Raw genomic sequence first — 26,152 nt, 5'->3', positions numbered from 1 at the left:
TTAAATTAATAAATGTATTTAATCAATTTCTCTGATTTTGTCTAATACACATGACAATCAGGGAGCTCTCCCAGCTATAAACCCAAATTGGCATTGTTTATCATACATCATGTTCTATTAACGCATGAAAAAAGTTTAACTCTTCTGGCCTTGAAACAGTTTGGTCAAATCTTCATAAATAGCCATATTCAACTGTATCAAAGCACAAAAAACAAAAACAGATGCTTTCTATAAATTCATTTACTGCTTTGAAGCTTTCAACTGATTAACAGCTACAGAAAACTGTCATAAATCATAATAAAATATTTATATTTCAAATACAAAAGAAAATCTTAAATTATTCTTAGTTGATATCTAAATATTGATTCCCATGCTTGTGGCTTCTCATCAACCCATTATCCATACTTAGTCTGTGTAGCCTGGGTACTTACTAAGCCTGGGTACTTACTAAGCACTATTTGCACTTGCTTCTTCTGTATCAGGTTTACTTTGCAGTTTCTTCTAGAAAGCTAACTGACTTTGTCCAAGGAAGTCTCCCTTTTTTGAAAAACCAAAGCTGCTACAGTGTTTCCAGATCTACCTCCAAAGTTGAACTTGGGTGTTGGCAACTCTTCTAAAAGTTGAAATCCTATAAAACAAAATTAAAATGTCTGTGTTAGAGATATTTGAACCAACAATGTTCTTCCAAATTCTTTCTAAACTTAATTTTGCAATTTTTTCCAGATTACTCCCCAATTTTTTTTTAAATAAACAGGAAACAAAAAGGACCAAACACAACTGGCAGGGAGTCTTTTCCTCATTTCCTGTAGTCTTGCTTGCCATTCCCTCCTCTCCTTCTCCCTCAGTCTACACTTCACTGTCTCCTTGGTAGGAAGCAGCTGTGAGACACTGAATTACTACTGTCACATGTCAGCACTGCTTTCTATGTGGCTTTATATGTAGGAACTCAATCACATCAGAAATATAAAGGCATATAATCCAGAAAGGTTAAATTACTTAGAACAAAATTGCTGTTGTAAATAATGAGAACGTTCTAGAGGACAGAGTTCTGATGGTTCTATTACAATCCAGATGAAGTTGCTAAACTGGACACTTAATCACTATCTATTTACAGGGTTAGTTGTATTCGGTTTTTCTAAGGTGAGGCTCATATAGCAGACATTCACCGTATACTTCATATATATATATATATATATATATATATATATATACATATATATATCTAAAGATGAACTCCTGATCCTCCTAACAAGTACTAAAATTAAAGGTATGTGCTGCCATGTGCAGTCTGAATTGTACAATTAAAAATGGTTACAAGAGTAAAAAAAATCTATGAGTGTTTTATCACAATTTTTAGAAAAGAAGATTAAACTACTAACTCGCTTGAAAGGAAAAAAAAACCCTTCAAAACACAGCATGCTTTTAAAAAAAAAACCCAAAAAACTCACTTGGAACCCAATATACTAGTAGGTTTAAGTCTCAGCTTTCCCATCTCTAAGAGATAACCTTCTCAAGGAAGCTTCTCCATGATCCAAATTCTATACAAAGATGGTAAATAGCAAAGCCTCCAGGTAACTTTGTAAAGATTCAAATACAACAACTATTGTTTCCCTAAACTATAAGGCTTTGGGCTTTTTTTTTTTCTGAGACTGGTTTTCTCTGTGTAGCCCTGGCTATCCAGGAACTCTGTAAGTAGACCAGGCTAGCCTTGAACTCACATATCCACCTGCCTCTGCCTCTCTGTGCCTCTGCCCCTCTCCCTCTCCTCTCTCTCCTCTCTTCTCTCCCCTCCCCTCCCTACCCTGCCCCTCTGCCCCTCTGCCTCTACCTTTGAATCCTGGGATTAACGGCAGGCACCACGGCCACCACCACCTGACATGATTTTTTTTTCATTAAAAATAAATGAGGGAAGCAGAGAAATGGTGGTACATGGCTTTAATCCCAGCACTTGGGAGGTAGAAACAGGCAGCTCTCTTAGTTCAATGATAGTCTGGTCAATACAGTGAGTTCCAGTCATGGCTACACAGGGAAACCTTGTCTCAAAAACAAAACAAAACACAAAACCCATCAGGGTATTTCAGTGATAGAACATTTGCCTCCTATGTATGAGGCTTGAATCTGGAATAAATAAAACAAAGCTGAAAGGTCATTAAAAAAAATAGCATAAAAACATTTACATTGTATGAACAGGACTACCAAGGAAAACTGCACAATTCATCTCAAATATGGAAAAAAATACAAACCAAAAACAAAGACCCTTAAAATGACTGGTGAAACGAAGCACATGAACTCACAGACACTTCAGCAACACACACACAGGCCCTCAACAAGTTCAAGCCAGTCTCAGCACTGAGAGGTTGAGGTAGACACAGGTTCCACACAAGAAGCTATCTGCAGTTAATACCCACTGGCAAAGAAAAACTCAGTTATCACCAATAGACTGTCAATGGACTTCAGGACAAGTCCCATGCCCAGGAGTAGCTGGCCAACACAAAACATGTTCAACAGTATGTTGGTAGAGATTTTTGTTGTTATTTTTGTTTTGTTTTTTGGTTTGGTTTTTCATGTAATCTTTGTCTTTTTCAATTAAAAAAGAAAAAGACTGGTGAGGTAAGTTTCATTCTAAGCCAATGGTCTGTGGCAGCCAATCTAAGCAGCTAACAAGGAGGCCTTCAGCAGGCTCTGCAGCAGAGCACTCCAGTGCTGTCTTGCATCTAAGTCCAAGCACCATTTTCTAAGTAAATCAATCCTTAAAATTCATTAATGTTATTTAATTGTTTAACACCTCCTATTGTAACATTTTCCTTATTTTAATTCTCTAGTTCTAAAACTGAATATAATATAAAGAGTTTACTCAACAGTTCTCAAACACATTCACATTTTAAAGCACAGTATACCAGGATAATTACCAAAGACAGACAAATGCGTTTCTGTCTACTGGTTCCAGGGGTAAAAGAGAACACCTGTATTTAAGAACCAAGAAAGAAATTTGTTCTACACTGCAGAACTCTTGAGCATTTATTAAAACTGTCAAGCTTCAGAAAGAAGGAAGGACTATTGCTAGAACTGAACAGTTCTAAGAGAAACAAAGGTAATATGTAAGATAATAAAATGAACGACAAAAAAAAAGAAAAAAGACAGTAAATCACACACAGTTCTTGTTTTCTAAAAGTAACAGTAACGAAGCCAAAAGTTCATATTTTCAGGAATAAACACTTCAGGTTTCCCATTATAAAACTTAGCAAGGCCACTGCATGTATACAAGAGGACACATGATATGTTCTCTCTGCCTAGTACTTTAATACTAAAAAGAAGACAAAATCTTAGATAGGTGCATTCGATATGATGCAACATGGTTACAGAAAACAGTGTGCAGGAAACCCTGTTGAGGTAGCTAATTTCTCATCAGCATGTGACAGGGGTCAAATGTAACCAAATATTTAGTCTAGAATCATTTACTTAATACTTCATTCCCAAAATTCCTTCCATTCCTCTATAAAATAATTAGTACTAACCCTGAAAATGACTCTAAGGAAAAGGCAAACAAATACCAAAAGAAACTTCAAAATACTTTCCCAGGAATGCCTTGTACTACATTAATAAACTAGAAGGTAAAATACTTCTTAAAGTGTCCACGGAAGAGTCTGAGAAAACTCCAGATGCTCTCTGTATAGTCATAGATTCTCAGTGCTCATGAGGCTCCCTGTTAGCAGTAGAGTCCTAATGAGACAGAAAGAGTCCTGCATGGCATTAAAAAGGGGGGGGGGGAACTTCGTCAAGAACCAGTATGTAGCTGGGCGGTGGTGGTGCATGCCTTTAATCCCAGCACTTGGGAGGCAGAGGCAGGCAGATATCTGAGTTCGAAGCCAGCCTGGTCTATAGAGTGAGTTCCAGGACAGCCAGGGAAACCCTGGGACACAGAGAAACCCTGTCTTGAAAAACCAAAAAAGAAGAAAAAGAAAAGAAAAAAAAGGGCTGGAGAAATGGCTCAGCGGTTAAGAGCACTGACTGCTCTTCCAGAGGTCCTGAGTTCAAATCCCAGCAACCACATGGTGGCTCACAACCATCCATAATGAGATTGGATGCCCTATTCTGGTGTGTCCGAAAACAGTGACAGTGTACTCATAAATAAAATAAATAAATAAATAAATCTTTAAAAAAAAAAAAAAAAAAAGAAAAGAAAAAAAAAGAACCAGTATGTAGAACTGCTATACATTTCCCATTTCATTTCTGTGCAATGTTATAAGTAATTGCTCCATATATACTGGAAACAAAAAGACAAATCCTAAATACTTAAATGATCCCTAGAGCAAACCATATAAACTACATATAAAATTAAAACATTGGTTATGTACTTCCATTTGTATGATTATAGATTCACAAATAAATTAGTGCACTGAAGTCAAAAGTACAGCACATCTGCTCCAAGTCTCTGGACAGCAGATCATACAGCTTAAATAAAAGATTGCATTGCTTAAATAAAGAGCTTGATCTTTACAAGCTCATAAATTTTAGTACTTAACTGCCAGGATTTCTGGGAAAAATGTTAAAAAGGCCTCTGGATCCCAACCAATTTACTTTTCTGTGCTTTGTATACACAATTCAAAGATATTACCAAGGTCATTAACACAGAAGAAAAGCAGGCAATTCCCACAACCAGAAATGTAAAATACTGTACCCACAGGGGAGGCAAGCATGAGTATAAAAACCTAAGGAAGCACACATTCAAAATGGTTACCTTCACTGAATGCATCTATCAATTCTGCCTTGGTCCAATTACATGAAGTTATTAGAAAAAAGCCTTTTACTTCCAACACCCTGGAGAGAGACATCACATATTGCTTCCTCTTCTCAACTGCATTGTCAGGATTAAGACTTATGGCATCATAAGTCCCTTTGTCAACACAAACATGAAATCCAGACAGCTTTGTAGAAAGATTCAAAAAGTCTTCTACCTATATTAAAAATGAGTGTCCATATGAGAACAATTAACACAATTTTTATATAACTTAAGTGACAACGTAAAAGTTTAGAAATAAAAGGGTCCATTATGATGGCACTTTACATATAATAAACATATTTTCAACTTTATAGCTAACTTTTTTGTGCTTTATTTCCTAGATCATTAAAGCCAAAATTAGAAGAGAGGTTGATAGTGTTTCCTGGACATTTCAAATCTCTACAAATCTGGAAACAAATCAAAGCCAGAAATACTGGCTCAAAAGCCCAGTTTATGAAAAGTTGTTTCCTATGAAAATATCCAACATATTTATCAAAATGACAAAATTTATTTGGAACCCAAGTCATTGGAAATAAGATTTATAGCTTATATTACCACTTGAGTGGCCTAAAGTAAATAAAAAATTATCAAAAGTTCCTTTGTTTTGACTTAGCAGCTCACAAAGCTACTAATGGATATAACAAAAGACATGAAGCTTAAGAAACTAAGGGACTATTTAAACTATGATTATTTAACTCAGTGTCTTGCACTTTAGCTTTTAATAATTCATCAGCATTCTGTTTTTAATAACCTAATGCAACTGCAATATTTGAACTTGAGATGTGCCTCCATTTTATAATACAAAAATTTACCAACGAATTTAATTCTAAAATTCTTTTAAAATCTTGCAATTAGTCGATCATCATTCATATAATTTTAATAAGGTAAGTAACTACCTAAAACAATTCCCCTAAAATGGATACTATGTATTGGTATTGAGCTTCTTCTTTTGATAGCAGGGTCTCACACATGTAGACCAAGCTCTCCTAGATCTACTAAAATTACAGGTACATATTAACATATTACACTCGACAAGTACTTCTATTAGAAGATGGGATATCCCGCTCTCCATATCCAAAGTGTAGAGTTCATTACATTTGAATCAAAACAAAGACTATATGAAGAGCTTACTCAGTGGCAACATCTTCATCCTAAACACCTGTACAAAACATTCTTGTATTCCAAAGGTACTTCATGACACTTGTACTTACTAAACATAGGATATAGCAGTAAGTAAGAGAGTAAAGAAATCTGTGTTAGAATATAGTACCCGTGTGTTTTATACAGGGAGAGATAAACAACAAATAAGCTGCTATTGTTTAAGAACATCTTCCAGAATACACACATTGGAAACCTAAACACAGTCATATGTTAATGGAATTAGGAAGAGATCATTGGAAGGTGATTGAGTCATGAAGTCTCTTTCTTCATGAACAGATTAATGAGCTAATAAAGACTTTGTTATAAAGGAAAACTTTCACTGACTTACTTGTTCTGCTATGACACAGGAAGAAGGCCCCTTATCACATCATCTAAGAATCCTAGACTTTTCAGCCACTAGAACTGTGAACTTAATAAACTTCTATGCTTTACTATGCTTTATAAATTACCTAGTCTATGTTGTTCAGTCATAGTAACAAAAAGCTAGTGAAAACAAACTCATAAAGGAAATATTTCAAGTGGTTGCAGAGATGGCTCAGTAGCTAGGATATTGCCCTTGTGAAAGAGCCACATCAGGTGGCTCACAACTGCCTACAGTGCGAACTCCCGGAAGTTTAATGCTTCTGCCTCCACATGCACACACTCACACATAGTCACATGAACACACTCACATGTATACACATGCACACACTCACATGCACCCACATGCACACACTCACACACACCCACATGTACCCACTCACATGTACACACATGCACACACCCATACGCACCCACATGTACACACTCACACGCACCCACGCACTCCCACATGCACACATTCACACGTACATACACGCACTCACATGTGCACACTCATACAAAGACATATTTTTTCAAACTTTCAGACTCAGTGGGTAAAAGCTTTTGCCACCAAACTAGACAATCTGAGTGGATTTCTAGGACTGACATGATAGTTAGAACTAACTCCCTCACGTGTCCTGTGACCTGCACAAGCTTGCTGGAGTGCATCCACACACCACACCAAATAAACAGATGAATCTAATAAGATAGCAATACTATTTCAGACAGGGCCAGCAGGATGGCTCAGCAGGGAAGCCTGAACGCCTAAGTGTTAGCCCTGGGGTCCATATGATGAAAGGAGAGAGACAACTGCAGGAAGTTGATCTCTGATCTCAATTCAGGAACACATTTATGTCCACACAAGTACACACACAAAAATAATGCAATTTAAATTTTAAAAAATAGGAGCTGGAGAGATGGCCCAGAGGTTAAGAGCACTGGCTGCTCTTCCAGAGGTCCTGAGTTCAATTCCCAACACCCACATGGCAGCTTACAACTGTCTGTAACATCAGTCTCAGGGGATCTGACACCATTACACAGACACACATGTAAGCAAAGCATCAATGCACATAAAATAAAAATAAATTATTGAAAAATATTTTTAAATAAACTACAACCATTTAAGAATGGTATATCATGAAATAGCTCTTTAAAAGTATTTCAGATACAGTGCTATTAAGAAAGCAAAAATGGGGTCTGGAAATAAGCCACTGGCTGCTCTTCAGTGGCTTCAAGTTGGGTTCTCAGCACCATCACAGCAACCTACTATCACCTGTAACTCAAGGCATAGGGAGTCTGCAGCCATCTTCTGACCTTCGCAGGCAAAACACTAACATACATAAAAATAAATAAATTCTAAATAAAAATAGGGCCTGAGCTCAGGAAATAAAGGCCCTTGCCACCAAACCCAACACACTGAGTTCACTCCCTGAAGCCCATATGGTGAATAGAGACCCTCCACTGTGCACATGTATCCACCACACACCCATACACACACACACACACACACACACTAAAGGAAACCCTCCACTGTGTACTGTGGCACACATATCCACCTCACACATACAATAACATGAGTGTAATTTTAAAGAGAAAAAAACAGCATGGTGGTACATGCCTGTAATTCTAGCACTTGGGAAAGCAGAGGCACATGAAGACCGTAAGTTCAGCTACATAGCATACTGAAAGCTCAACTACAGAAGATCCTGTCTCAATAGCACAAAACAAAACAAAGAATCATGAGCCTGCCAAGATGGTGCATACCTATAGTCTGTCTTTAGACAGTGAAGGTAGTGGGATTCTTAGGCCAGCCTAGGCTACAAAGGGAAGCACCCTAATCTTGTGGAGGGAAAAAAAGAAAAGAAAACGGTAGTAAGATTGTGAGTGACTAGGAAGATAAATCTTATATTTAAAAAATTCGCCTGAGTACACACCTTTAATCCCAGCGCTTGAGAGGTAGAGGCAGACAGATCTCTGAGTTTGAGGCCAACCTGGACTACAGAGCAAGTTCCAGAACAGTCAGAGCAATGCTGTCTTGAAAAATACAAACAACAACAACAACCAAAGCAGCCTCAAGGGATTGGAGAGATAGCTCACTGTTTAAAACTGGCTGCCCTTCCAGAGGACCCAGATTTGATTCCCAGTGTCCACATGGCAGCTCACAACCATCTGTAACTCTAGTCCCAGGAAATAGAATACCCTCTTCTGGCCTCCTTAGGGGCCAGGCACACAGATGATACATAGGCATGAATGCAGGCAAGACATCGGGGGTGGGGGGTGGGAGTGGAGAGAAAAGCAGCCTAGAAAGGCCTCTCTAAGGAGGTGCTATTTCAAGAGAGATGTGAACAATGGGAACAAACTTGGCCTGCTGAGAGACCTAAGGAAAGAAAGGCAGAGATAGTAAGGATAAAGCCTTAGATAAACTTAACACATCTCAAAAACAACACAGCCAGTAACTGAAATGCTGAATAAAAGGAAAGGGTTAAAAAATGAGGGCTAGTGAACCAGGCAGTAGTACATACCTTTAATTCAAGCACTCAAGGGAGGCAGAGGCAAGCAGATCTCTGATTTCAAGACCAGATAGCCAGGGATCTATTACATAGAGAAACCCTGTGCTGAGAAAAGAAAGAAGAGAGTGCAGGCAAGCTACGGTGGAGTTCAGTGGCAGAGTGCCTGTCTAACACATGCAAGGGAATAGATTTGACTCTAGCACAAGGAAAAGCTGACTGTAGCATCTAGGTTCCATGCTGAATGCAAAGGGGACCCAATGGAAGTCTCTGAGCAAAACAGTGATGTAAGCCAATTTTCATTTTAGATCAAAAATACTACTTTGTGGTAGGTACATGGTCTGTAAGCTTGAGAGTGGTGAAGCAAAATGAACAAAAAGGGAAGAAATGAGGTCAACTTCTTGGGTTTTAAGTGTTCTAATTTCCTTTTGTTGCTGTGAGAAAACACTCAGACCAAAAGTAATTCTGGAGAGGAAAAGACTTATTTTATCTAACATTTCCAGGTTGTAGTCCAGGAAGTCTGGGCAGGAACTCAAAAGGAGGAACTTGAAGCTAGCTCACTTTCTGACTTTCTCACAGGCTTATGCTTAGCTAGTAGCTTCCTTATATAGCCCAGGAATACTAGGGATAGTACTTCTCAAAGTGGACTGAGGCTTCCTGTATCAATTAGTAATTAAGACAGTGCCCAGACAATGCCCAAAGATATGCCCACATGCCAATCTGATCTAGACAATTCTTTAGTTGAGGCTTTTTTTTGTTTTATCTCTGATGACTTTGGGTTATATAAAGTTGACAAAGCCAACAAGGACAAAGAATTAAATAACAATGTTTGCCAGAACATCATATACATTTATAAGTTGACTTTTTAAATATAAGTCATTTATTTGAGAAGAAATAAATATAACCAAATCCTGCCATCCTAACAGTTTAAGTGGCTGTAGCCTCCTCTTCTAGGGGAACCTCAGGCAGAAAACAGTACCACGAGGACATCCAGCATTTATACCTTTTTGACCTGATTAATCCAGAGTCAGCTACTGTACAATTTTGCAAACATACATGGTAAGATATTGTATGAACACACACATATATACATACACAAAGAAGAACACTTTCCAACAAAGCATAATGTTACATGCCTATTATCTAGCTAGACTGAGGCAGAAAAAGACAAGTTTGAGACTGGCCTGGAATACACAGTAGAACTCTGTGTCACAAAAATGAAAAAAATAATTTCCCTAAACTAACTAGATTAAAATTCTAACATTTACTTTTAAATATTTGTTTGTATTATTTACGATTTATCCTTAATTTATGAATGCAAAAATGTAATCAGATTAACATGCTTTAGTAACATTTAAAGATTATAACTTATTTTAAAATATTAATGTAAATAATATTTACCTTCAGGTTAATGTTAGATAGCCCTTCTTTCTCTAAAATACTTGCAGAAAGCTTAATTGCAGAAGGAGAATAATCAATCCCGGTTATATTAGAGAAACCATGTTTCACCTAGAGACAGAGAAATAATTTCATAGTTTAGTTTAGAACTTAGTAATTTTTGCTTATGAACTATTATATTCTTTGAATACTAGAGTAATTTTAACTTTGTTGTAGATCAAATGTCATAGAATATCCAGTTATTTGCATATTTAAAATTTTTACTATATCCTATACAAAAAGCAAAAGCTTAAATCCACAACAAACTTTTTGCTTTCATAATATCTGATTTCTTTTCAAAAGAAAATTTATTTTCTCAAAGACAATATATAAGTCTTTGGGCTGAAAATGTAGTATTAATTTCTGATGCTGTTATGCTCAAATTCACACAGGAATTTATCTCACATTTTACTTAACTCAATTAAGTTATATGAATAAATTAAATGCATATGGAGTGGGTTGGTTTTATTTTCCTTCAGCAAATTATAAATTATTTAATTCTCTACCAGCTACATAATTTACAAATAATGTATTTGTATAGCACTTTTTCAACTATTTCATATATTCTATTAGGTCTTTGTGATAGGCTTGGCAGGTCCCAGTTTCTGCAAGGAGCTAGAGAAGGATGACTAGGCTTGAGGGTTTACTATCTGCTGGGCATGAACTCTCCTCAGATGTGTGGTGCCTATGGCAAACACATGGTGGCTTCTGTTCTTTACCCACACCCAATTATGCTGCTTATTATGATAAACTAATATCAAAAGAAATAGAAACAACAAATTAGCAAAATATGGTATGGTCTGAAATTCCCCTGGTGGGCATCACTATTTATTAAATGGTTACTTTTTTCAAAAGCTTACATAGTGGGGGGCTGGAGAGATGGCTCAACAGTTAAGAGCACTGGCTGCTCTCCTAGACCTCCTGAGTTCAATTCCCAGCAACCATGTCGTGGCTCACAACCATCTGTAATTGGATCCGATGCCCTCTTCTGGTGTGTCTAAAGACAGCTACAGTGCTCTCATATACAAAATAATAAATAAATTAAAAAAAAAAGTTAACATAGTGCCAGACATCTTTAATCTCAGAACTGGAAGGCAGAGGCAAAAAGATCTCTGTGAATTTGAGGCCAGCCTGATGCTCCAGGCCACCCAAGGCTACAGAGTGAGACTATGTGTCAAAAAAAAAAAAGTAACCTACATATGACTTATTTTTAAAAAATAATTGAAAACACTTGTCAACCTTAAGTGACTGAGTTGTAATCTAAACTCAAAACACTAGTTATTTTTCCACTTTTGTTTCCCTTTTGCTTTGTTATTGAGACATTCTCTCTCATTGTAAAGTGTAGTCTGGGCTGACCCCTGACTTGCTATGGAGCCTAAGCTGACCTTCTAATTCAGGATCCTCCTGACTCTGCTCCTGAGTGCAGGACTACAGAGGAACACCACCACATCCACCTTCCTTTCTGTTTTGATGGGAAGGCCTGTCCCCTTAGACACCTCCATCTACCACATCCACCAAAAGACAGCCATTTCCTTCTCATTTCTCACAATTCCTTCTCCAACAGACAGAAAACCTAACATGATTCTTTTAGCAGTTCCTTTCTACCATGACTACTGACTCTTCATTACAACTTAAAAAATTATGCTGATGTCTATAATAATCACTCAGAGGCTCAAAGCTATCAGCAATGCTTTTCATATTCAGTTACTGCACCAAGTAAAAAATAAATGGACATTCTAAGAAATAGTCAATCAAAACTCAAGGTGGAAACTGACATTAAACTAGGCCCAATAGGCCTGTGGTGGTGCACATCTTTAACCTCAGCATTTGGGAGGCAGAGGCAGGATAATCTCTAATTTCAAGGCCAGCTGGGTCTACAGAATGAGTTCCAGGATGGCCAGGACTACACTGAGAATGTGTGTAGGGGAAAGAGGGACAACATGACACAGTACAGGCCTTCAAGACCCAAATGAGAGAATTACCAGAGATAGATTTTAAAACAACAAAAACAAATAAAAATGACATGTACAATAATTAAATCACAAGAAAGTCCTGGTATAGGTTGGTTTTTTTGTTTGTTTGTTTGTTTGTTTGTTTTTTTAAAAGACAAGATCTCACTATATAGCCCTAACTGGCCTAGAACTCATTATGTAGAAGAGGGTGACTTTAAACTCAGAGATTCACTTATCTCTGCCTCTGGAGTGCTAGGATTAAAGTCATGTTCCACCATGCACAGCTTGTATGTATATTATTTTTTTAACAATTAGTAAAGAAAATATCCCTGTTCAAAACAGAATGACAAATGAAAAAGAACCATAAAAATCAAACATGGCAAAGTATATAAGATCTAAAACATTTATAGATATAAGTAATCCAAGAAGGGGAAAGAAACCAGAATGGGCAAGAATAAGAAACAGTAAATAACTGGTATTTTTCCCATCCTTACAAAGGGCCCCAAGCACTTCAAATGCAAATGAGATGCAAAGAAACAAAGCCATACACATCATAGTATTTCTGATGAAAACTAAAGAGGAAACTCTTGAAAGCACCAGAGAATAAGAACAGAGAAACAAGAAGACACGTTACTTCCTAAGAGCAAACCTAAGGGTGCTGTCCAGACGACAGTGAGTCATGAAGAATGGGAGCCAGAAGACAAGCAAAGAAAACCACCAATCTAAGATTAGATAGCAAAACCACCTGTCAAATGCAGGGCTTTAAGCAGGGCTGGAGAGATGGCTCCGCAGTTAAGAGCACTGACTGCTCTTCCAGAAGACCTGGGTCCAATTCCCAGCAACCACATAGTGGCTCACAACCATCGGTGACGGGATCCAATGGCCTCTTCTGGTGTTTCAGAAGACAGCATCAGTGTACTCATATACATAAAGTAAATAATTCTTTGGGCTAGAAAGATGGGTCAGTGAATCAAGTGATTGTTGCACCAGGGATGAAGACCTGAGTTCAGAACCTCAGAACCCACAGGAATCTCAAACAGTCAGATCGGATAGCATGGATCTCAAATCCTAGTATCCTAGAGCAGTAGTTCTCAGCCTGGGGGTCATGACCCCTTTAAGGAGTCGCATATCAGATATCCTCCATATCAGATACTTATATTAGAATTCATAACTAGGGGCTGGAGAGATGGCTCAGCGGTTAAGAGCACTGACTGCTCTTCCAGAGGTCCTGAGTTCAACTCCCAGCAACCACATGATGGCTCACAATCATCTGTAATGGAATCTGATGCCCTCTTCTGGTGTCTGAAGACAGCTACAGTGTACTCATATATACATAAAATAAATAAATTAATTTAAAAAGAAGAATTTATAACTATAGCAAAACTACAGTTATGAAGTAGAAACAAAATACTTTCATGGTTGGGGATCACTATAGCATGAGAAACTCTATTAAAGGGTTGCAGCATTAGGAAGGCAGAGAACCACCATCCTAGAGGAAGATGAAAGGTAAAGACAGGAGAATCTCAGAGTATGAAGTGGAGAACAAAAGGCCCTGTCTCAATCAAGGAAGAAAGTGACAATAAACGCCCAAAGCTGTTCCTACCTGTACAGAGGCACCCTGACACATGCATGCACACACATTCAGGTATACGAACATATTTTAAAAGATGAGACAAAAAAAATACTTGTGAGTCAGATGTGGTGCACACCTTTGATCCCAGCACTCAGGAGACAGAGGCAAGTGGATCTCTGTGATTTCTTTTTTTAAATGAAAACAGCCACCAATTTTATTTTCACATTTCACAATCACAAGTAAAAACTATTCTTTTTTAACCCCATTTCTCTCCCTTTAAATTTATTCTCTCTGACAGAAAACACTCAGACTCAGTCAGCACCATGATCTCCTAGTGAAACAGAAAACTGATAAAGAGCCCTTCTGCTCTTATCTGTCTGGCTGAGTCATGCCAGGGGGAGTAGGAACCATCATCTGACAAGTGGGAGGCATGTGGCCTCCCATGGGCAGCCTCACTCCAGGAGCAGCTGCCACTGCATCATCTCAGGAGAGGGTCCAGCAGCAACATCATGGAAGGGCCTTACCAGTTAAGCACAGTCAGAAATGACAGGGTATAGGATGCAAACCAGAGTGACAACTGAAGGCTCAAAAGGGGAGCCAGATGTCTATGATTTTGAGGCCAGCCTTGTCTATATGAGTTCTAAGCCAGCCAGGACTGCATAACAATAACTTGGCTATCAATAAACAAAAAACAAACAAACTGGTGAGACTATGGAGAAATTTAAACTCTCATTTACTGTTGGTAGAAATGTAAAACCAGTCACTGAATAAAACAATCTAAGAGTTCCTTAAATCCAGCAATTTGACTTATCAATTACAATCCTGTGTAAATACTCCTCAAAAGAATGAGAACATATCCCCACACAAACTTATACACAAATTTTTACAATAGCAAAGCAAATAGAAAAAACCTAACATCCAGCAAAGAGTGGATATACACCCAATGGTATAGCCATACGATGGAATATTTTTCATCCAGATAAAGGAATAAAGTCCTGACATGCTATACAATGTAGTGGGTCTTTTTGAAAATTATGCAAATGAAAGAAGCAAGGCTACATGTGAAATACTCAAAACAGACAAATCAGGTAACACAGTGGCATATATCTGTAACTTCAGCATTTGGGAGGCTAAGGCAGGAAGATCACATCAAGTTCCAGAATAGCCTGGACTACACAGTGAGCGTACTAGGTCAGCCAAAATATATAATAATTTATCTCTAAAAAAACCAAGGGGCTGGAGAGATGGCTCCCATGGCTTCTTCTGGTGTGTCTGGAGACAGCTATAGTGTACTTATTATATGTATAAAATAAACAAAATCTTTAAAAAAAACTAAAAAAAAAAAAGAAGAAGAAGAAGAAGCCAACAACAAAATAGAAAAAAACAAATTCTCAAAGTAGACTAGTGATTTCCAGAGGCTTGGAAAAAAAAAAAAAAAAAGGATATGCAGAGTCAATGCTAACTGACACAGGGCTCATTTCTGGAGTGACAACTGTTAAGTTTAAAACATTAATGATGGCTACACAATTTTGAGACTCTACTACAGAGCATTTTAAAGGCTAAGTTTTCTAGTATATAAATTTAATCAAAAAGGGCAAAACGAATTTATTAATACCAAGTAAAACTTAAAGCTAACTATACTACAAAGATTAAAAAGGTGTATTATGTCATGAATAGTGGTATACACCTTTAATTCCAGCACCTGAGAAGCAGAGGCAGACAGATTCTGAGTTCAAGACAAGCCTGGTCTATAGAGCTAGTTCCAGGATAGTCAGGGTTACACAGGAAAACCTTGTTTCTAAAAACAAAACCAAAGAAAGAAAAAGAGTATACAGTAATAAATCAGGAAAGAAGTTTCATCATTTCATTCACAAAAATACAAATCCTAACGTGTATATATTCCTAATAGAACTTAAAAGTTCATATAGCAAAAACTAACCAAAAAAAATCAAAAGAAAATATAAATCCACAACTATGGTTGAACACTGTTTCAGCAACTAATAGAAATACTAGAAACCAGCAAAAAATACAGAACTAAATACCACCAAAATACTATATGCTTCTAACATTTATAGAATATTCTACTAACCAAAACACACACTCTCAAGTGTACGTCACACAAGACAAGACTATGTGCTGGAGGACATAAAACAAACCATAACCAACTTAAAAGCATTGAAATACACAAAATATGTTCCCTGGTAGTAAGTACATTACAACTATAAATCTGTAACAATAAGATAGTAGAAAAAGTTGGTGTACTAAAAATGAAACAAAATTCTAACTTGTTGCATAAAAGTTAGAAAAATAAATAGAAAATACATTGGATGATGAAACCAAACACAATGTCAGAACTGTCCCCCTTTCCTATATCCACGCCAGCATCTGCTTACAGATAAACTCACAGCATTTATTGCTTTTACTGAATATAGTGGAGGCCTTAAATCAATAATCTAAACTCCTGGGGCTGGACAAATGGCTCAACAGTTAAGAGCACTTGTTATTCTTGCAGAGGACCTTTGGTTCAATCCCAGGCATCCACACAGTGATTCACAACTGTTTGTAACTCCAGTTCTAGGAGGTCTGCTGCCCTCTTATGACCTGCTCTGGTATATAATGCATAGACATATATTCAGGCAAAACCCTCATACACATAAGTGAATCTAAAAGTAAATAATAATAAAAATAATAATAATCTAAACTCCTTCCCTAAGGTTTTTTAAAAGCAAGGCAAATGAAAGAACCCAGATGTGATGACTCCTGCTTGTAATTCAGTGCTCAGGAATCTGAGGCTGAACTGTCATCAATAAAGTCCAAGGTACATTGTAAGCTCTAACCCAAGTTACAAAGAAAGACTCTTCTCAAAAATAAAGCATAAAGTACTGAGTGGATGGATAAATAATGTGAGGTATAGCCGTGTAACAGAATGCTGAGCAGTAACATCCCATAGCCAAGCATCCCAGCACTGGGGAGGCAAAGGATGAGGACTGTAGGCTAGAGGCTATTCATCTGGCTACTAGCAGTTACGTGGCCATCCTGCGCTCCAGAGACCTCATCCAAACAAACAAATGCATGACTACTTAGGGGACTAGAGCGATGAGCCAATTGGTACAGTGTTTACTACACAAGCATGAAGACCTGAGCTGAACATCCAGCACCCATGTAAAATTATCACACATCTATAATCCAGCACTGGAAAGAAAAAGGCAGGAGGATCTCTGGAGCCAGACAGTAGATGAATCAGTAAGCTCCAGAGACAGTGAGAGGCTATCTCTGGGAAAAAAAAAAAGTGGAAAGGGCAACCAGCAGGATGGTTTAACAGGAAGGGCAAGCAGCAGGATGGTTTAACAGGCCCAGGTGCCCACTAGCCAGCCTGACAACCTGAACTCATCCCCAGAATCAACTAACTCCACAAAGTTGTCCTCTGACCTCTACATGCACAACCCCAAATACATAGTATAAAGAAACATAAGCACACATAAGCAAAATAAAGGACAGAATATAAATAAAACAAAAAGTAAGGTGGAGAGTGATTGAGAAGGGCACCCAATGTTATCTTTTGACCTATACATACACATTCACGTGAACACTTATGCACACACCAAGAGAGAAGCAATAAAAGATTAAAAAGGGAAACTAAAATTACCTCTTACCACAAAGCACATAATTATAGACAGAGAAACTCCTAAAAGAATCTATAATCTCAAGGATAAGCTATTAGCTTCTACAAGCAAGCTACAGCAATTCAAAGGAAGGCTTGGACAATGGCTCAGTGATAAAAATGGGTGTCCAGCATGCACAAAACCTTGGGTTCAATCCCTGAACCAAAAAATTGAATATGTAAAATCCAAAAAAAAAAATCCACAGGTAAAATGAACAGGTGAATAAATATGTGTGTGAGATGGCTATAAAAATAATCTTACACAATGAAAATAACCAACTACTGCAATCAGCACCAGAATCTTCCAGAATGTTACATGAAAACCTAAGTTCTACTGACACACTCAAAACCAGGCTAATCAATTTAGGAAGTGAAAACCCATTTGGCTAACCTGCAGAGGACAGTGGTTACTTTTACTGAAGAAGAAACTTGACCACAGAGACCACTATGTGGGTGTTCACTTTGTGACAATCCACTGAGCTACAGACATTTCATTTCTGAGCTCTAAAGAACATGTTTGTTTTGTCTTGACATTTCAAACTATTTCAAGAAATGTTACTCTGCTTCTCTCCTTACTCCTCATTAACCCTAAAAAGGAAAACTCAGCTCTTACACAATGCAAAACACAGTATGGTAGCCAACTTGAACTTAATCTGCTTGAACTTAATCCACATCTCTAGCCTTACTCCACACAAATTCTATTTTACCAATTACTTAAAGGCACAAGACCCCCGCTGCCTCCCCTTTCATGTATTTAGTTCTCATCATCCAGTATTTCTCTCTGTAATTACACTCTACCCACACTTGCTTAGGTTCCCACCCAATTTGGTTTTCAATTCCTCAAGACCTTTCCTCACCCCCCCTTTCCAATGCTAACTGCTTCCTCTTTTATACTCAGTATATCCAATACCGCATATAATGAGCTACAACTTATCTGTCAGCCCATCCTCTGTTATACTATAACCCAAGCACAAGATCCACACTTTCAAGCTTCCAGTACCAACATTAGTATGTGGTAATCACTAGTAAATGTCAATCTTACGTGTACACCCTAAGTGGCTCAGTTAGTAAAGGCACTTGCTACCAAGTCTGATGTCCAGAGTTTAATCCCTGAAACTCACATGATAGCAGGAATGAACTGACTCCCTCAATTTGTCCTCTGACCTCCACATGGGCACTGTGATACACATACAACACACAAATATATAAATGTAACAAAAATGTTTTAAAGACATAACAGTAAGCTAGGTGGTGACACATGTCTTTAATCCCAGCACTCAAAAGACAGAGGCAAGTGGATCTCTAAATTCAAGGCCAGGCTGGTCTAGAGAGTTCCAGGACAGCCAGGACTACACAGAGAAGTTCTGTCTCATAGAAAACAGAAAAAAAGAAAAAGAGAGGAGGGGAGAGGGAAGGAGGAAATTGTAAAACCACCTAAGATGGACCACCATCTTACACTTCCTGCATAGCAATGACCACTACAAACACACAGGATGATACTGATAGAGGAACATGTATCAAAACTTGGGTGCATAAACAATATATTTTTGTTAAGCCACATAATTACCTAAAAGGAAGAATACATGCCCTAAACATATACAGATTTCTAGAGACCTTTGAATTAAGAGAAGCTACGATCATCCAGCCTACACCCTCAAGAGAAACTGAAGCCCAGAAAAATTAAGCAGGCTTGCTCAAGGAAAATACTATAACCAAAAGAACCAAGACTAGGACACAATCTCAAATACCATAATCCCAAATGATGAAACCTAAAAAGACCAAAATCACTAAATATAAAATCCTGAAAGATCAAGAATCTCAAAAATAACTCTGGGAAAAATAATTTTAAAAACTATTTAAGCCAGGCATAGTGATGTACATCTGTAATCTCAGCACTTGAAAAGAGACAGAGAAATGTAAGTTTAGAACATCCTTAGCTACAGAGTAAGCTAGTGGCCAGCCTGAGCTACATGAGACTATTTCAAACAAATAATAAAATGTTTAAAAGGCACTTACTTAAGGGCTGGAGACATAACTTAATGTTAGACAAACTATATCCATGGAAAAACATCCAGCATTGTGGCACACACATGTAATTCCAGCACTCAAGAAGCAAAAGCTAGAGGGTCTGAGTTAGGAGGCCAGTCTGGATAATACAGTAAGACCCAACTTCAAAAACAAAACAGGGTCTGGGTATGATAACACATTCCTTTAATCCCAGAAATTGAGAAACAGAGTCAAATGGTTCTCTTATGAGTTCAAGATCAGCCTAGTCTACAAATCAATGTTCAGGCCAGCCAGACCTACACACTGACCCTATCTTGAAGGACAAAAATATAAATAAACACAAGCTGGAGAGATGGCTCAGCAGATAAGAGCATATTCTGTTCTTGCAGAAGATGTAACTCAAGTTCCCAGCACCCACATAATGGCTCACAACCATCTCTAACTCTACATAAACTCATATAAATGAAATATCTATTTAAACAAATACAAATTGAAATTTAAAAATAAACCCACAATAAAGTTTTGTTGATAATTTGCAAACAAAGAAAAATAAACTTTCTGAAATTTTCACAAATGCAAAACAAAAAACAAAAAACAAAAAAAGAAAACACCCAACCCACAAACCACTACCTCTTCTTTGGCTAGTATTAGTATCTCTATGTACAAGCTGTTTACCACGACACCTATAATACTGTGATAATTCAAATCTGCAAGAACTATAAAAACAACTATTATTCTGGTTTTGTTGCTGTTTGCTTGTTTGTTTTTGAGACAGGTTTTACTGCACATCCTTGGTTGGCCTGGAATTCTCAGAGTAGACCAGGAATGCCTTGAACTCACAAAGATCCACCTGCCTCTGCCTCTAAGTGCTGCAATTAAAGGTGTGTCTCATCATGATTTGTCTAAATTACAATCAAGCCTTTAGACATTTTATACAAAATGATGCAAATGAAATATATAGCAGATTATAAAAAACTGGTGATTTAAAATACTGAAAATAAACAAAAAGAAAAAAATAGACATGAAAATCCAACACATAAGAAAAGATAGATTATGATCAAGAACAGAGAAGTAGTCCCTAAGTGCTGACCGACTTTCAGAAGTCTCACACCAAGGTGAGCTTTTGCCTTAATTAGTGAAATAAACTCACGTTTATTTTCTTGGGTAATGTTCTTCTGAAATTCTATGACTTATATAAACCAACATAATAACTTCCTAAAAAAGTTCTATCTTGGACTGGATCCATGGCTGAGATGTTAAGAGTGGAATGCTTTCTGTTCTTTTAGGGAACCTGAATTTAGCTCATTGCGACCACCTAAGGAGGCTCACAACTGCCTGCAACTCCAACTCCAGGGGATCTAACAATCTCATTTGGCCTCTGTGGGCATCTTCATACAAACAGCAAACACAGACATACAATGTAATAAAAAATAGATCTTTTTAAAAAGTAATAAAAAGTTTCATCTTCAGCACCATGTCTGTGTTGTTTTGGGTACTTAGCAATTGTCTTCCTTATGCACTCAGACATAGGTCACAAACTCAACAGACAAAACTGGTGAACAAACACCATGACTGGGTACCTAAGTATCTTCAAACCACTCAGCAGTATCACTGTCTTTATCATGGAAACATGCTTTCAAGTCATCAAAAGCTCCTAGAATCCCACCAGCTAAAATGCCAATGATGACAAATGGTACTTTTTGTGTATGAATATGTGGATACAGGTACACAAGTGCTCTTATGTGTGTGTACATGAGTGGATACAGGTACACAAATGTTCTTATGTGTGTGTACATGAGTGTAGAAGTCAAAGGTCAACACTGGGAACACTAGGTAACTTCCTTAAATGTTCACCTTTTTTTTTTTTTTTTTTTCATTTTTGAGCTAGGATATCTCATTAAATATGTAGCTCAAAGCTCAAATGACATTTATTTTTAAATGTGTATGGGTGTTTGCCTATATGCATATCTGGGTATAACCTCTGTAGCCAGTGCCCACCTGGCCATCAAATCTTCTGAAACTGGAGTTGCAGACAGTTATAAGCCACAATCCCTGGGAACAGGATTACAGAGGGTTATATGAGCTGCCACGGGGGCTCTAGGAATTAAACCCAGATCCCCTAGAAGAGCCAGAGGTGGTTAACTGCTAAAGCATCTCCCCAGCAAAAGCATGTAAGTAGATAAATAACATTTAAACTGAATTTCACCACTGCTGTGTTGTACAGCCAATGTACTCATCTATCTGCATATTCTGTTGACTATGCCTATACCACTGAAAGCACTTGATCATAACTGAATTCTCTCAAATGCACTGGCTGAGTGGAAGAAAAAAAAAAAAACACTTTACTGGCCACACTTTAAAATTCACTTGCTGTAGGCTGGACTGCACCTAAACCCTCATTCATCTGTCATTACTGTCTTGGGATGCAATTTAAGCTCATTTTTCAAAACTATCCCAAAGCTTTAAATTCTTTTCAAAGCTTCACTTTTTCCAGATATTAACACACAACAGAGCATTAAGCTTTAAAATGTTTAACCCTAACAGGGGGGTGAGTTTTGTATCTTTTTTAATGGAGACAGTTTCAAAATACAGTTTGGGCCATCAAGTGAGGTATTCTGCTGTTAGACTTGATAAATATGTCTTCTTCAGTAGGCAAACTGAGCTCTTATCCAGAAGACTAGTGAGCTACTCAAGCTCCTTCTAACATGGGCATTCTTTGCAAGGAGCACAGTGCAATGTAGTAGTGGCAGCAACATATAACTGAGTAATTCTGGAAGGAAGGATTTCTTACATTCATTCATTCATTTATGTGCATTGGTGTTTCACTTACATGTGCGTCTGTGTGAAGGTGTCAGATCTCCTGAAACTGGAGTTAGAAGTTGTGAGCCGTCATATGGGTGCTGGGAATTGAACTTGGAAGAGCAGCCAGTGCTCTTAATTGCTGAACGATCTCTCTAACCCCCTAAATATTTTTGGTCCCCCAGACAAAAAATGTTTTGTTCAGAGCTGAGGACTGAACCCAAGACCTTTTCACCACTAAGTCAAATCCCCAGCCCTGGTTTTCTTGCATTTTAAACCACCACTTTCACTGCCATCTCTGTAACAGTGCAGTGTCATTTCAGACTATTTCAGCTGCCAAATTCTGTCAAGCATTTATGTCTGTGAAGGTCTAGTTATTGTTTGGTTGTTGCAATTAAGAAGCTTCCACAGTACCAGTAATTAGCTTTTTTTTTTCTTTTTTTTAACTTGCTAGGCATGGTCACACACACACACCTTTAATCCAAGCACTCAGGAGACAGAGGCAGGCAGCTCTCTGTGTGCCTAAGGACAGCCCAGTCTAAATAAGAGAATTCCGGGACAGCCAGGACTACATAGAGACACTGTTTCAATTTTTAAAAAAATTAACTGAAAAAAAAAAAGATTTACACTTATTTTATGTGTTTGTGTAAGTGCATGGGTAGCCCAATGGAGGTCAGTGGGTAAGTAACTAACATTACTCAATCAGTTTTCTCCTTCCACACACAGATTTCAGGAATCAAACTCAGGTGGGCAGGCTTGGTTGCAAGCATCCTCACCCACTGAGCTGTCTCACTGACCCTAGCTTTAAGACATTTATCTTTAACCAAGTAGTTCTATAAAATTAAATTATAAAAGCCTTGGAGACAGTATGATAGTTTAGCAGATAAAGACACTTCGTTACTAAGCCTAATATATATACACAAATAAACAAACATTCAAAATTAAAATACTGCAAAACCTGCTTGTAAGGGAACAATTTTTCAGATTTCTTTCATTGCGTTCTAAGGAATACAGTAAGAAGGAATTGTGCTGTTTGCCCAATACCAAATTATTAGTAGTAAAAATATCTAGAGACAAAAACTAGTAAGAGATATAGACTTGAGAGGAGTTTATTGGAAGAAGTGGTCCACACAATTATTGTGACTGAGAAGTCTCACAGGCTGTCTGCAAGAGAATGTCAGTAGCATGACTTAGTTCAAGCCCAAATGCCTAGGAAGCATTGAAGCTAATGATACAATGCTCAGTCTGTGGCTCAAAGCCTATAGATCTAAGACCACTGGTATAAGCCCTAGGGTCCCAAGGTCAAGAGTTTAAACATACAAAAGAAAATTGTCCTAACTTTCAGAAAGACCAACTTACCTGCTCTGTTTGTCCTTGACAGGCCTCAACCTACTGGACAGTGTACATTCATACAGAGACAGCGCTTCCCTTACTCCAACCACACTCAGACATTAATCTCCTCTGGAAACTTCACATAAATATCCTAAATAATCCTCAGTCAGGATTTTTGGTACTCACCACACCTAACATGATACAACTATCATTCATAGGACTATAAATGCTCTAATACCCTCGACATTACTCAGTTTTCTAATCCCTATACATCCTTTGCATTTTGCTATTAGGAATACAGAGATTGAGGTTTTCAGAATTCTGGCTTTCAACATTCAAGATATTATTCTTTCAGGACTATGACTTTTATGCTTCTAGGACTTCACCATTCACTAGACATCTGGGAGTCCACCTTTCGGGATTACACCTGACACCATGTACTGAGTGCTTTCCCACAATCCAAGCAGTCTCCCTTTTCTCCCAGGTGAACAGAGTTCCAACTGCTTTGCTGTCTCACAGTTAGATAGTAACCTTTTAACTGTAACAGTTCTTTAAACTTCCATCTTAGAAACTGCTCAAACATATGAATACTAAAAGTACCAACAAGTTCAACCAGGAAAACACCATTTCCAGTTCCAATATCAAGCACCGAGGCATCCAACGGGATCTTGTGTTTCTGCATCCACCGTATTAGTCGGTTCATACTCTCTTCCCCAAACCTGTTAGAAGAGAATACAAAGAGCAGATAGACAGCAAAAGTTACAACTACACTCCACTTAAGCTGTTTCACAAGTAGCACTTCTAAGTGTTTAAACTTTTATTGTTATTTAGGAGGTTACACCTCTAAAAATGGAATCTATATCAACATTAATCATTAAACATGGTATCCTAATAACTGCCTTCTTGGACATCAGCAAATGCTGGTTCTTACTTACTGAGAAATGACAACTATGGAATGAAAGCAACTTCCTAGCACTATAATCGATTTAAATCTAGGCCATTAAAAAAAGAAAAGATGTATTTTATAGATGTCAATGAAGCCAGATTCAGGCAGAGGCAGGTGGATTTCTGAGTTCAAGACCAACCTGGTCTACAAAGTGAGTTCCAGGACAGCCCAGGCTACACAGAGAAACCCTGTCTAAAAAAAAAAAAAAAACACAACAAGAACAAGAAGGGGGGTAAGGGAGGGAGGGAGAGATTTTAAAGCTGTCACAGAAGGCAGATTCAACCCTGAGCTTCTGAAGAACTCTAGGCTGCTTTATTGTTTTAAATTCAAGTGTTCAACCTCTCTCACACCCATACAAACAACTCCTCAGCTTAACTTACCAGATTTCTCCTGTATCTCCATATTCTTGGAATGTTCTCAGTTCTCTCTCATAAACAGCATCCCAACTACATAAACAATGAAATGTGAAGCAAGAGTCTCAAATTAAACTGTCTTTTGTGAATTAAGCAAATATTTCCAATGAAGTTCATGGCTCCTTACAATAGCCTTAAACATTACTAGTGTTATCAATAAGTGCATATAATGCATTTTTTAAAAAGATCCTTGGGTTAAAAGAATGAAAACTATAGGTAATCAGGATGAATTTTACAAGTACTTACACTCCTCTGATGAATACTCCTATATACATTTTATCTTAAATAAAAAGGGGCAATTGTCCAAGAATCTCTAAATCCCATACCCAAGCCCAAAACTGAACTGCACAAACTGAGTTTCTTACTCCAAAGTTGGTCTTCAATGTGCAGATACAGGATTTTCTAATCAGTAGTTCAATGGTTTGCTCACAATGAACGCAGCCAGGAAAAAATGAACTTAAAATTAAGTGCTAAAACAGTCTCTGCCTCTCCCTGTATTCTAGCTCTCCCATGAACTCTTCTCTTAATCCTTAAAACTGCAACCCTTTCCCATTATCACCGGCTTTCTCTTCCTATTTCATCTCTAAAATCCCTGCTCCCTCCTCCAAAATTTCCTCTCAATGCCTACTCCCCACACACTCCTCTATATCCTGATCCATTAATTTCTGAGATTCAACTGTTTTTCCCCAGAACCCCTACCATCTATCTCCCTAGCTCCCTGTTTATAGCATTTTCCATTTCGACTACCTCCAGCTCCGGGATCTCACAGCTCTGTGAGGACCTCCCTCGGGCCTTTGTATAGTTTGTGCCCAACCCTCTCCCCCTTTTCCCTAAGCCAGATTCCAGACTCCTACATCAGCTCTGCAAGGGCCTCGGGTGGGCTTGAATCCCTCGAAAGAAGGTTGACCCCCCCGCCCCCCTCCGGGATGTGCTTGGGATCTCGCCTCTTAAGCCACCACAGGTTGCCTCCGCCCTCCTCCCTCAGGACCCATTCAGGAGAGGGCGCCAACTCCTTCCGGGCCTCAGGCGCCCGCTCACCCTCCCCGCCACACTCACTGCTCTCGTGTGCCCAGCGCCGACGGGACGAAGTCATCCGCCGCAGGACTACCCTCTTGAGACTGCACGGGGACCACAGCAGCGCTGTGGCCCTCAGCATCCGCGTTCATGTCGTCCTGCGCCTAGTGGGCTGTCGAGGCCGCCATAGAGACGCGACTCGAGCAGAGGGGATGCGCGGGCCTGGCC

The 26,152-nt window shown here is 38.2% G+C and overlaps 1 protein-coding gene across 3 annotated transcripts; it reads right to left on the bottom strand.

Annotated features, from left to right (window-relative positions):
• Eef1akmt2 (EEF1A lysine methyltransferase 2) lies at window positions 1-26,152 on the bottom strand. 3 transcript variants are annotated; one of them, XM_028772545.1, is made up of 6 exons: window positions 25,967-26,152; window positions 24,878-24,943; window positions 24,156-24,270; window positions 10,192-10,299; window positions 4,739-4,955; window positions 1-628 (listed from the first exon to the last, which is right to left on the bottom strand). In XM_028772545.1, exons 1-6 carry the CDS (start codon window positions 26,074-26,076, stop codon window positions 510-512), a joined length of 735 nt encoding a protein of 244 aa, XP_028628378.1. In that variant the 5' UTR covers window positions 26,077-26,152; the 3' UTR covers window positions 1-509. The 3 variants fall into 3 exon arrangements, with proteins under 3 accessions (XP_028628378.1, XP_028628379.1, XP_028628380.1); XM_028772546.1 differs by lacking the exon at window positions 25,967-26,152 and adding an exon at window positions 25,765-25,841; XM_028772547.1 differs by lacking the exons at window positions 24,878-24,943; window positions 25,967-26,152 and having other exon boundaries at window positions 24,152-24,264.

This window comes from Grammomys surdaster, unplaced genomic scaffold, assembly GCF_004785775.1.
Source record: "Grammomys surdaster isolate TR1022 unplaced genomic scaffold, NIH_TR_1.0 214, whole genome shotgun sequence".
Taxonomy (NCBI): Eukaryota; Metazoa; Chordata; class Mammalia; order Rodentia; family Muridae; genus Grammomys; species Grammomys surdaster.
This window is presented reverse-complemented; position numbering and strand designations above follow the sequence as displayed.